Genomic DNA, 14,251 nt, shown 5'->3' on the forward strand with positions numbered 1-14,251 from the left:
ACACCTGGTTGCCCTTCCGTTGCCCTTCCGAATCAAGGGGAATCGAATCCAAGGCAAGTCACGTGATGCGGATTCAAGCAAAGCGGAGTGAGTGGAAATTGTATTACCACACCGGTGGGATTCAATGATTTGAATCGGCACCCTTGCACATGCTCAGTGGGGGGCTGAACGCATCGTGACCTTGTACGTTTCTGGGGTGAAAAGGGGCGCAAGTTCTTGTTCCCTGTTTTGCGTAATTGCATGATTGCGTGAATATTTGCCTTGTGAATTTTTCTGTGTCTTCTTCATCCCCCTTTTTTTATTTTACCTTCCATTTCAGCAATTTCAACACACACATAGATAGATAGATAGATAGATAGATAGATCTGTATATTCACATTCACGCACATACACACATATATATATTCCCAAAAAATGAGTTGCCCTGAAAGTGAAAGGACCATCAAAAGGAAATGGGGGAAATTGCAGCCACATCATAGGAAATTTGCAACCCGGGAGGTTTGCAGTAATGTACCAGAGCAGAAGCAAAGTTGCATTCCACACCAGACCAATTCGGAGTGAAATCGAAGTGAGCTTGGAAGCGATTTCTGTGAATTCGCTTGTTACCGATTTTGCCAAAATGAGGGGTCACTCTGGAAGCGCCATGGAAGGAGCCCCCATAGAAAGGAATTGTGTGTGATAACACATCATGTTATCACATGAATTCACATCGTTGGACCTGCAGTCACATCGGATCTGAGCTGCAAAAAGCTGCAAAAACCTCTGTGTAATAAGGCTCAAAGAAAAAAAAAATCTGAACACTTCTGAGACAGATGTGATTAGGCTTAGTTTAAAATCTGAAGCATTTTTTTGTATCCTACCTGGGAACAGGTGAAAGGGGTTGTAGTTTCAAGCAACGGAGATTCCATTTCTTATATTGCTGGTCTTGTATCAGTCTCTCAGTGATCTTTATCAAATTCTTTTAGGAACAGAAAAGAAAAACCAAGGCCATAATACATTATAGTCAGTACAATATTCTCTTGCTCACATTTTCAAGACCATTTCAGTCAGTTTTTAGTTTACATTTTTTTTCTTACAGGTGACCAAAGCATACTAGTGCACATACATACTGATTAACTGAAAGCACAAGAAAAAAAATCATGATGCAGCTACACAACTGATAAGCCATATGAAAGATCAATGCAAACTGAATACTACACCAAACTGTACACGTGCAGCAATTCTCAAAACCTAAGGCAGTACCAGCCACCTGAGAAATTCAGACAGGGAAAAATTAATTTGCATCTCCAGTCATCTCATGTATCTCTAGCCATCTCCTTTCCTTTAATTATATGTTGGATTACATTCAGGGCTGTTTTCTGTTCTGTATTTCAAGAGTAACAAAATAGTCTAACTAACCTGCATACATATGGCCACTGACAGCTGACCTATAGCCTCACTTGGAGTGCGGTTGTTGGGCCCTGTAAGATGTTCACCAGAACCATTCTGTCCTATAAAATAAAAGTAAGAGAATCAAACACAATGAATGAGGAAATACAGATGTGACTGTGCAACAAGAAGAAAACTGTCACTGTTACCGTTATTACTACTAACTGTATGAGAAAGCATACCACTTGGTTTAAGTATAAGTATTAGAGAAAGAATACACAGGTGTACCTAAGTTAACAAAGATATGCCCAGTTAAACAAAAAGAAACTCAACTACAGAGGGCAAATTTGTGTAAAATTGTGTGAGAAAAGCACATTGTCAAAGGGCAGGAAGGAACGGACACAAAGCACAGAAGAACTCTGACTTACTAACTGGCTGCCAAATGTCTTTCATCCACATAACACTGATAAGAAACCATACTGTGATGCCAAATCCACATACTGAAGAGATTTACAGATGTAAGAGGCTCCCTGAATACACAATTGGGAAAATAACGTTTGTAAGAATCAGACACTTACTAAGAAGTATGTAAACTGAGAGCCAAACCATATGTTATCTAAGAAATCCATGATCTTCCAGTGTCTGTTTTCTTGTCTAACAGTAGGCTCTGTATAAAGACCTGTGTGCTTCCCCCATGAGTGTGCATGTGGTGGGGAGGGGGGTGCATCAAGGAACTGGCACTGAGCAAAGTGTTAATCCACCCTACAATCCCAAGTCCAAATTCCCACCACTGCTACCATCATGATGGCTGCTTTTCATAATCAAATCCCTTATTGTAATTTGGCTTTTTCTAACATTTGCAGGAACCTTTAGCTATACAGTGCAATCCTCTTATCTGTAGGGGCTACATTCTCACACTTACCACGGATAGTGAATAATACTTATCCCTATACAGTATTTCCAGAAGAGGTTGGCCACAGAGTCATGCTGGAGGACCTCCTAGAGAGACTATACTTTTTCAGATCTGGGTTGAAACTGCAGGTACTGGCTCTGTGGATATGGGAGTTGTACTGTATAAGTTTCTGACAATTTAAGTGCCACACAACAGCCAAGCCTATGTGCATCATTAAAGTGGTCTTGAAGTGGTCAAGTTCCCAAAGACTGCTGATCCCAGTGTTATGTTTCACTAATGGAGTTTGGAAAATAGATCAAAAGTTCATTTTCACTATATGTGAATGTGGGCACTTCTACAGAGGAGCTTCAGACATGCTGCCCAAGAGTCTGTGTTGTTCCAAAGAATACAGTCTAAATTGTAGAATTATAAAACCATGGAGTTGGAAAAAACCACAAGGTCCATCCAGTCCAACCCCCTGCCATGCAGGAACTCTCAATCAAAGCATTCCCGACATCTGCCAGGAACATAGATAACACTCAAAATGCCCACACCTGCTTTATTAAGTGGAAGCTTTTCCCTGTAACTGGGGGGAAATTTGCAAATGATGGCCTAATTGCAATGATGCCAACCAGCAAATTTAACCATGAGGGTAGCTATGAATTGACCCATCAAAAGGTCTGTCATGAGCAGTGATCCAATTCTGAAGTGTCCTCCCTGATGGCCAGGTGAGAGTGAGGCCCTGTATGGCAAGGCGACGGGGTTGGGCATAGCATCCTCACAACGCATGACTGACTCTGCCCCGTCAGGGTACCCTGATGCTGTGTGCCACTCCACATGTATGTGGAGCCAAACCCCAGCGTATATGTATGGCTAAGAGAAAGTTATCCATGCAAATGTCCCTCTCAGCATGCCAGCCAATGTGATATAGAAGGTGATACTGTACTTATGTCTTGTTTCTGAGCTTCTCATAGACAACAGGCTGGCCACTATATGAAAAGAACACTGGACTAGATAGTCTGGCCCAGCATAGCTTTTATTATGTTTTCATGTTGCCTCAACATGACAAGCTACTTTTAAAATTCCAAGGAAGCTTCAAAAACAATTTGTGGCACCAAGCCTAAGGCTCAAGGAGGAAAAAAAAAATCAAGTCACCCTTTGTGAGTTCTTGGATGTACCTGAAAGAACTCTTCCAATTACTGCTGTAAAGTACGTTGGACATGAATTGTAACAGATAAAACTTTCATTCTCTCCTTGACATTTACTTGCTCGGTGATTGAACAGAGCAACCTGGTTCTAGTTTACAAATAAAATGTAACTAACATCTCAATATAAGCTACACATCTCAGACTATATTAAAATTCTAGAAATGTATTTTACATCTTTAAACTTTTGGAAAATTTAATGAAACCAGCAAATCACTCTTTCTAACATATCCCCCTTTCTAATCACTTTCTGATTAGAAAAATACAGAGTGCCACTAGACATTCTGCAGCGTTTCTTACACTAACCAGGAAATCAGAAAACTTTGGGTTCTTCTAAAAAACCATGTAGTAAAGAGTGCTCATTATGGAATATGCACAAGAAGGCCATGGTTCAAATTTTTCTTTTATGCCTGAATGATAACTGGACAGCTGAGCAGCATATCTTCACTTTTTATATGAAGCTATGTCAAAGGGCTATTGCAAGGACAAATTAAAAATGTTCTGTAAAGTCGAAAATCTGTAGCAATTACAAATGATTGAAGGAACAAATAACTATGGTTACAGTTTAGCTCCCCCCTGCCCCTCCCGATAGGATTCATTAAGAGGACAACCCACAGGGCCAGAGTCAAAGTAAATTTTCATGTTGCATCCTATTCTGTCTCTGTATAGCCAGAATAGAAAGACTGTCTTTAGTCTCTGCACTAAATAAAATCCACACCTTCAAATATTGCACATATGAAAACTGGAACATGTGTGGCCAAATAATATCCATGTGTGGTCAAGCTGGCAAAGGTTATTAAGGAGGAAGAACATGCAAGCTAGGAAAAGATGCAATAGTTTGATTTTGCCTGAGCCTACTGGGAAGGGCAAGGTTCCATCCTTTCTGTCTTCTCTTAACTGATAAGTCAATATAGTGGAAACAACTTTTGTACTTTGAATTCAGCTTGCAGCAACTGACCCGTACTGAGGACAAAGGGCAAATTGAGATATTTTTAAAGCATTTAAAAACGGGGAGTGACAGGATTAATCAGGACTACCCCTGCCAAACCAGGACAGTTGGATGGTATGGAAATAATTCACTAATTGCTTTAAGTTTCATAGAGTTGGAAGAGACCCCCAAGGGCTATCCATTCCAACCCCCTGACATGCTGGAACTCACAATCAAAACACCCCTGACAGATGGCCATCCAGCCTCTGTTTAAAAACCTCCAAAGGAGAAGACTCCACCACACTCCGAGGGATAGTGTTCCAGGTTCTGCTCTAACGATTCCCACTGGAAAGAAATATAAGTTCCCCTCTTTTAAAACCTGTTATTTACCATTATCTTTTGTATCTAAGCAAAATAAGAGAGATTGCATGTAAGTTTGCAAAGCAGAAGAGCAACTCTTCCTTCATGTGCTAGATGACTCCTACTGAAGGCCAGGAAACGTATAAGAAAAGTCCACATATTAGCATGTCTCTGCTTGAAAGTACATCTTGAATAAACACTGTAAAATAAGTGAGACGTGCTACATCAGAGCAAGGTCCTTTCTGGCCTACTCACAGTGTCCAAGAAGATATGTATGGGAAGTCTGCAAGCAAGACATGAGGACAATGTTGTTGTTGTTGTTTGCCTTCAGGTTGTTTCCAATTTATAGCACCCTCCAAATTAATATTCCTCAACAAATGGTACTGACTGGTGCTGGAAGTAAGATAAAGGCGTGATAACCTATAGCTATTTGTGGCTCAAAAGCCTGTGGTCTGAACAACTATCATCAAAATAAAATTTGTTGTTATGCCTTCGAGTTGACTTCAACATATGGCAACAGTATCATAAGGTTTTTTGTTTGTTTGCTTGTTGGTTTGCAAGATTCATTCAGAAGAGACAGAATGATTTGCCCAAGATTGCTCAGTGGGTTTCCATGGCAGCACACGGATTTTTACCTTGGTCTCCTGGGTCCTAGTTGAACACTCAGACTACTACACCACTAGTGACAAAATTGCATGCTCTTTAGGGGAAAAAGCCTGTTTAATTCCTGCTGTTAGAAACTGGTTGGGCACGCATGGAATTTTAGTCTTATTCACCCTTGCGATACTTCTTAAGTATTGCTGGACGACAATTCTTAACTTTTGGTAGCAAAGATTATCAAGCCATTAAAAAGAGATTATGTAGCAAACACTAAACATACCATTAAAATAAAATAAAAAATCAAAATTCTTTCAATTGTGTTCATCCTTCAGACCCAGTCTTCTGGACAAGTTCAATTTAGATTAGAACTGGGATTGCTCTGCTGGAAATTAAAACACAGTGTACCACAGCCATAAACTGACTATGGCTGCAGTGATGCCATGCTGGCATCTCAGTCAGAACAATATGAAAGCAGAAGGCCCTAACCAAGTTGTTCTTTCCTCTCCCTGCCTCCCAAACCGTTGCTTCTTCCACCTATTTGATTTTCACCATTTCCGAGACCTTTGAAGCATTGGTTAGAAGAAGATTGAGCTAGATTGTACTTTCAGTCAGAAGAGCAAACAGTTATTGCTAGAAGTGACCAGGGGCCCCTCCAGAGAGGAAAAGCATGCCAGGAAATTCTGGTATGTATTGATGTACTTTTCATTACAGTATTTAAAAACAGTGACAGTAATATCCAAATGATGTTTCTATTGTCCTGGACTAATTCTGGCAATTATTCTGAGACAGTGACATTTATTTTATTTTATTTTTTTTAAAAATCCTCTTCCCCCCCCTTTTTTTTTCTTTGAATTTTTCTTTGAGTGAAATTTGTTTGTTTGTTTATGGCCTTTATGTATCACCTCTCAGCCCACTAGGGCTCCTGAGGAGAGGTACAACAGATAAAAACTTTTAAAACAAACTAAAAACACTTCAATTAAAAAAAAATCAGACTGATTAAGCAGCCAAGGAAATTTCAAAAACCAAAGGCCATCTGGAACAGAAATCTCTTAGCTGGCCCCCAGAAGCTCAGAAGAACTTCCCTTCGTAGGGAGTTCCACGGTCAATGCAAAGCCTAAAGACAAAGACCTGTCAAGGAAGAAAGTGTTGAGGCAGGCTTACTGATGAACATTAAAAAAAATCAAGACCATGGAAAATTTACAGTAATTCGAAGTAGAGGATGAGGAAACTGAAATAGTTTAAAAAGTTCCCATACCTTATATCAGTCATTAAACAGAATGGAGGGTATAGCCAAGAAAACAGATGGAGATTAGGACTAGGAAAGGCAGCTATGAAAGAATTATACATGCTCCTGCAGTGCAAAGATATACAACTAAACACTAAAGTTAAGATTGTCCATACCATTTTATTTTCCATCACTGCGTATGGGTATGAGACCTGGACAGTGAAGAAAAGTGATTGGAAGAAAATCAACCCACATGAAATGTGGTACTGGAGAAGAATTCTGCCTTATACTGTGTATGGATAAAAAGACAAACAAATGGGTCCCAGAACAAATCAAGCTTGAACTCTGCCTAGGAGCCAAAATGACCAATCTAAGGATGTCATACTTTGGCCACATAATGAGAAGGCATGACTCAGTAAAAAAGATTATTATGCTTGGAAAGGTGGAGGGCAATAAGGAGAGGAAGACTGTATACAAGATGGATAGATGCAATCAAGGAAGACATAGCACTGAGTCTGCAAGACCCAACAACTGTAGAGTTGTTGAGGATAGGGATATGTCTCATTCACAGGGTCACCTTGAGCTGGGGTTGACTTAAAGACAGTTAACAACTACAAGAAAAAGATCAAAACTAGAACCTTGAGTTGAAACAAATTGGAAGCCAGTGCAGTTCTGATGCTTATATGGTCTCTAATATGCATACCTGACAACAATCTGGCTGCCACATTTTGCACTATCTGCAGATTTCAAACACCTTTCAAAGACACTCTCACACAGTCTGCTCAGTGAGATGGAACTTTTACACTTTAACTTCATAAATCTATTTTAAAAAAATAAATAGGTGATGACTTTCTTCTTCAGCAAGTCATGCCCCAGGTTTTTGTTTTAAAAAACCACTTTGGTGGAGCCATGGCACTGATCCAAAAAAAAAATGCTACAAACAGTCCTGCTCGCCCCAAAAATGGAATGAGTGGAAACAAAGGCAAGAACAACTGGCAAAACCCAGTAAAACCCAATGAGCCATATCATGGGGACTCACACTTTTTTAGACCAATCTGGAAGCTCCCTATAGTAGAGAATTTATGCAGGTGTTAGTAGTATCATTGAGCAAAGTCCATTGGACAGAGTATTATGCCTGAAACAGCATCAGGTCACCTGAAAATTCAATGATTATTCATTCATTAACGCATGCAAGTTATCACGTGACCTTTCAACATTCAAGTGACTGAAGATATGCAGAGCTCCCATCCCAAGTCTGGGGAAGACTAAAAGAACAAGACTCAAAACATACTTGGCCTTCATCAATAACCAACAAAAACAGCCAGTCAATGATACTGCTAGCAGAGTACTAGTAACATGTGGACAATTTTCCTGAACACACATAATGATGAATTGGTTCCTCTTCCTCATTCCAAATTCAATGTTTAGATCTTCATTTGGACTGCGCTTTACTTTATACAGTATCTCCATTAACAAGGCCAGTCTGGGGGCAGTCAGGTATCACATCCTCATGACTTATGCCCAACTCTGCCCCACCAGGGTGCTCTGATGTTGCATGCCGCTCCACACGGTGTGCGGCATCATGATGTGCATCCAGCAATGTGTCCAGACAACACAGCACTGAAGGAGCACCATATAGCTGCGCTGCCATGGCTATAGTGCTCTTTCGAAAGTGCAAAAAGGAGCCACTTTTTGCAGCTCCTTTTTGTGCCCTTGAAAGGCCAAATTGGGGTCATGGTGTAAGGCTGCCACGGCCCCAATCTGGATAGGAAAGGTGTAGATGCAGGCTGCCCCTTTGGGGCGGTCTGTCAACCCTCTAAATCATTAAACAAATATCCTTGATCACTGTAAAGTAAAATAGGACAACCCTATACCCACTTACTCAGGAGTGGGACCACTTCAACTCAATGAGATATAGATTTACATTACAGGATTGTCCTGCTTGAGATCAAGTCACTGACCAAGTATAAATGGAATGAATGTGTTACCAAACTTTATTAATCATGCAAAGAGAATTCAGTTGTTTTATGATGTCAAAGTTGTACAGTGGTGCCTCGGGTTACGAAAATAATTCGTTCCGCGGCCGCTTTCGTAACCCGAAAAGCCTTCGTAAGCCGAAAACCCATAGGCGCTAATGGGGAAAAAGGTACCACTGTATATAGTTTAAGGCTCTTTACATTCTTCAAGAAATAAATACATAAATATGTAACCTGTGCATTAAGTGAAACAGAAGAAGCCAAGAAAAAGTGATGACAAAATTGTTCAGTGGCCATTGTTGACATGAAGCAACATTTTAAATGTTATGACCTCACAGACACTAAGCAAACAGAGCATTCATAAAACCTAGGGAACACCAGATATCTTTTGTATTTGGTGTGGTGGGGGAATGTCAAATGAACAAAACTTTAATATAATATACATATTTTTAAAAATAAAAGTGAACTGAAAGATTCTTTGGATGACATGGTTCCCATCATACAACAGCAATAGGTATATCAATAAATATAATGCAATTAACTAAGTGCAGTGGTACCTCGGGATACGAAATACCCAGGTTACGAATTTTTCAGGATACGAAAAAATCCCATAGGGATTTATTGTTTCGGGTTACGAAAGTTTTTTCGGGTTACGAAAAAACTCCGGCGCTATTTTAAATGGAGCCGCGGCAGAGCCGCGGCTTTTTTTCCCCATTAGCGCCTATGGGTTTTCGGCTTACGAAGGCTTTTCGGGTTACGAAAGCGGCCGCGGAACGAATTATTTTCGTAACCCGAGGCACCACTGTGCATTCTTTTTTAGTAGGATATGTGTTTAATACATATGCACATATTTAATACACATAGTTTTCCCTATGAAACAATATATGTATACACATGCACACACATACTCATCTATATTTAATAACTATAGCAAGAGAGAATGTTTCTGCTGTTCTTTTTCAGCTGACTCAAAGAAACAGGCTATTGCAAAAACATATGTAAGAAGGCACATGGATAGTGTGCAGGTCATAAACAAAACAGATTTCTCTTATTTGTGAACTTGTGAACTGCAAAAAAAAAAAAAAAACCCAAAAAACCAACCCGATATCTTCTGGCCTTGCAATCTGTTGGAGAACATTTTTCATATGTTAACAGTAGGTCGCATTGTACTGGCATAGCAAGGATTGCTATGTCTGTTCCTACACCCAATAAATATTATTCTAAAGGTCACTAAAAACCAAGACAGGACTAGGACAAGAATAACACATTCATGAGTTATGCCTGAGTCCTTAGATGTTCCTGTATCAACAGAAGGGTAGTTGGCACAAACTGAAGAGGTACTCAAAATGGCTAACATAAGTATGTAGAAATATGATTTTTACTTTATACTCACCCCATAAAATGTCATGTGAACAATCTACTGTGGTTATGTCAGGATTCATCCAAGTAACTGGAATCTCTTTAGGTTTGGTACTGCCCACTACCACCATATCAGCATCATGAAGCTATAGGGGGAAATCACACAAGAGAAAATACTTGGCTATGTTTGCAGATGAGTACAGAATATGCAGTGTTGATGCTATGCCTAACTCAGTAATCAGAAAACCAAGTACATAAAATTTTTAATATTAAGAATATGGTCATCACTTTGCAAAACATTTCAGTCCGAGAATTTTCATCTCTTTTATCAAATTACTTTTTCAAGCTGTAAAATAATAATAAAAACAGTGGATTTCATTACATAATATAAAATGCTGGCTGTTATTATTATATTATCGCATGTCTTCATGATATCACTGACTTATAGAGACCCTTAGGTGAACCTATCTCAGGGTTTTCTTTGCAAGATTTATTCTGTGGAGGTTTGTCATTGTCCTACTCTGAGGCTGAGAGAGTGTGACATGCCCAAGGTTAATCAGTAGATATCCATGGCCAAGGAGGAAACTGAATCCTGGTCATCAGAGTCCTAATCCAATACTCAAGACACAGCATCACACTTGTTCGTACTGACAGTTATACACCATTGTCTTTTGTCTCTTTTCTGAGCACAGAGAACTTAGTAATGGTTATTAACTATAATGGTTATTAACCAAGAAATTAACTATTTTTAAAAAAGTCTTCAATCCCACAGATAAAGAGAGAGTGCACTGTATTGCACACTAATACCATTGTGTGACATTTTTCTACAAAAATTAGCCAGATTGTGTGACTTCCGGAAATACAATATATATGTTGGAAATCTCTGAAGATAGTTTCTATTCTGCCCTGAGACAAAAGCACAGTTCTTCTGAAGATTTTCTGTGGCTTTTCTGGGATAAGTGTCAGCCACAGATTCAGGTGAAATGTCAGGAAAAAATTATTCCAGAACATGGACACATAACCTGGAAAATCCACAAAAAACTATAGACGCTGGCCGTAAAAGCCTTTGACTTCACACTGGAGATCTCTACAGGGAGAAACTGTTCCAAGACACCCAGAGACTGGAAAAACTACATACCAAGAGAGTACATCTACTCTGTTCATTAGCCTGCAAAGATATAAAAATCATACCACATTTTCTCACAGCAAAAAGAACTTCAAAATCCCCATATTATTATTATTATTATTATTAGTTTTATTTATACCCTGCCTTTCCATATGATCAAGGCGGCTTACAACAGAGTCTCAGAATACAAAGCAAAACAATGCACAGGAAAAAAACAATGCAATACCATACAATGCCAACAATATAAAAATACAGTACATAATACATAATACAATACAGAAAAAAACAGTATAATACAAAGCAGAAAAAGCAGTATAATGCAAAGCAGAAAAACAATCCCCTGACAATAAAACCTACACCCCCCTCTCAAATTCCCTCCCTCCAAAAAGACCGCAACAGCGGCGCCAGGAAAATTGTCCTTGGCGCTCCTCCCCGATGGTACAGTATAGGGGTAAAGGAGAGTCCTTTGAGCCGCAGCCCAGATGGAAGCGAGCAGGCGGGCGGCGTCCTCTTCGGGGAGGCCGGCGAGCCGGCTTATGAGGGGCCGCTCTCACCTGGCCCCTCCCCCTAGGCCATAGGCCAATCATATCCACAACTGAATGGAACATGCACTATTACAGGAGAGAATACACATCACACACAAAGAACTGGCTTACACAAACACGGAGCTGCTATCCCTCCACCTCAGCATGAGTCAAAAGATGAACACCCAAGACTGTGACAAAATTGACAACCTCACCCACCCTCTGAAGATGCCTGCCACAGATGCAGTTGAAACATCAGGAATAAATTCTTCCAGAATGTGACCACATAGTCTGGAAAATATACAGAAAACCATGGATGCCGGCTGTGAAAGCCTTCGACTTCATATTCTTCTAAAGATTTTTATTTTTAAATATCTCCCTTTTAATCTATTCCAATTACACATTTGATGGCTAGAATCATATGGCAGTTCGAGTGGTGACCTTGGGCAAGTAAGATGGGGACAACGTTTCCGCTGCTGGGACTTCTCCTGTTCTCCAGGAGTTCTCAAAGATTATTGCCAATGGCTCCGATATTACATTTGCATTTCTTTTAATACTCTTGGATGTAGTTCATCTGGTCTTGGAGACTTGTATTCATTTAGATTAACAAGGCATTCCTGTACTATCTCTTTATTTATTCTGTGTTGAAATTCCCCTAGTCTGTCCTCTGCTCCATTATCCTCAGGCTGAGCACCTTTTTCCTTTTCTGAGAACACAGAAGCAAAGAAGGTATTGAGTAATTCTGCCTTTTCTTTGTCTTCTGTTAGCATTTTGTCATCTTCTCCACGCATTGGCCCTACCATTTCCTTTTTCTTCCTTTTGCTGCGGACATATCCAAAAAAGCCTTTTTTATTCTTTTTAACCTCTCTAGCAAGTCTGAGTTCATTCTGCGCTTTAGCTTTTCTGACTTAATCTCCACACATGCTAGCTATTTCTTTGAATTCCCTTTTGGTGATTTCCCAATTTTTCCATTTCTTTTACATGTTCCATTTAAAAGTTAGCTCATTTGAAAGTTCTTTAGTCATCCATCCTGGTTTCTCGAGACATCTCCCATTTTTCTTCCTCACTGGAACTGTTTTAAATTGTGCCTTCAGTATTTCCCTTTTGAGAAATTCCCATCCATCCTGAACTCCTTTCTCTTTTAGTATTCCTGACCATGGGATCACCCCCAGTATTTCTATGTTTACTGAAATCCGCTCTCCTAAAGTCTAGAATGTGTGTCTGACTATGCCTGGCTTCTACTTTCCCCTGCATAACAAACTCCAAGAGAACATGGCCACTTCCACCTAATGATCCCACCACTTGCACCCCATTAATTAAGTCATCCTTGTTGGTTAGGATCAGATCTAAAATAGCTGACCCCCTTGTTGACTCTTCCACCTTTTGGACAATGAAATTGTCTTCAAGACAAGTGAGGAATTTGCTAGACCTTGAGGATTTGGCTGAGTTTGAATTCCAGCAAATATCAGGATAGTTGAAGTCACCCATCACTACTACAGGTTGATGAGGCAGCTTCATGCAAAAGATTATTTGGTTTCTGTGCTTTAAATAGTTGTACAGAAAGGGGAAATTTCGCAAGTGAGCATGAACCTATACCTGCTGGCATCTCCTTTACTAAAACATTATTAGATGGGTAAAAGAGATACAGTTTTTGAACCAGGAAAGACTGTTTAATGATCCTAGCCAGCTTGACCAGTCACTACTCATTTTGCATATTATATTTATAAGAAGCACAGGACTTCCACATCAGTCCTTCATCTTATGCACATTCTTCTTTTGTTAGCTAGACAGCCAAACTTATATCTCTCCCTTTGCATGCTATAAAGTCTGTTCATGGTTAATCAGTAAGCTTTAATCACTTTGAAGTATTCAGAATGTGCTAAAGAATTCCCCAGTTCTTTATCACACTAATTGGACAGGTGATCATTACCACACCCTTCCTTGGCCCATCTAGTCCCTACACTGGGAGAAAGGTGGGGTATAAGAAAAGAAAACAATAATTTTACTTAGCATGGAAACCAGAAACCTAATCTTTGAATCGGTTTCCCTGATTGGACCTATGTAAAGTTTACTTTGTTAAACAAAAGGACATCATTCTGACACATTCAAGGCTGTGGATGCATGGAAGAGCATGAGAAAGGCATCACATTTTACTTTTTAAACAGCCCTAAAACCCAAACACATTCATCTTACCAATGATACTCATTGTTTCAAGATTTCATAATGATTTGTTTTGAGACTCCAGATACAGGATCATCTATCTTCCTGGGCTGATAAAATAGAGCTGTAAAACATTTAAGTTTCTTTAACATTAGCATGCACATCCCTAGAAGGGGCAATGAATACAGTGTAATATTGGGGAAACTGTGAAGTCGAAGGCTTTCATGGCCGGCATCCATAGTTTTGTGGGGTTTTTTGTGGGTTTTTCAGGCTATGTGGCCATGTTCTAGAAGAGTTTATTCCTGACATTTTGTTAACATCTGTGGCTGGCATCTTCAGAGAATGCCAACCACAGATGCTGGTGAATCACCAGGAATAAACTCTTCTAGAACATGGCCACATAGCCCAAAACCCCCACAAACTACTGGGGAAATTGATCACTGCAGTGTTCAAAAAGATTTACATATTATGTCAGTCTGCCATGTCAGAATAATGAAATGACCCATTTTAAAATTCTGTTGCAGCAGT

At 39.7% G+C, this 14,251-nt stretch overlaps 1 protein-coding gene across 4 annotated transcripts in view; it reads right to left on the reverse strand.

Annotated features, from left to right (window-relative positions):
• MTHFD1L (methylenetetrahydrofolate dehydrogenase (NADP+ dependent) 1 like) overlaps nt 1-14,251 on the reverse strand; it is a 199,051-nt gene that overhangs the window by 148,413 nt on the left and 36,387 nt on the right. For all 4 annotated transcript variants that reach the window (XM_042444996.1, XM_042444915.1, XM_042445168.1 and 1 more), the window contains 3 exons: nt 9,948-10,059; nt 1,399-1,490; nt 861-958 (listed from right to left, as the gene is read on the reverse strand). In XM_042444996.1, the coding sequence (XP_042300930.1) occupies nt 861-958; nt 1,399-1,490; nt 9,948-10,059 (302 nt within the window). The remainder of the gene's footprint in view (nt 1-860; nt 959-1,398; nt 1,491-9,947; nt 10,060-14,251) is intronic.

Source organism: Sceloporus undulatus, chromosome 1, assembly GCF_019175285.1.
Source record: "Sceloporus undulatus isolate JIND9_A2432 ecotype Alabama chromosome 1, SceUnd_v1.1, whole genome shotgun sequence".
Classification (NCBI taxonomy): Eukaryota; Metazoa; Chordata; class Lepidosauria; order Squamata; family Phrynosomatidae; genus Sceloporus; species Sceloporus undulatus.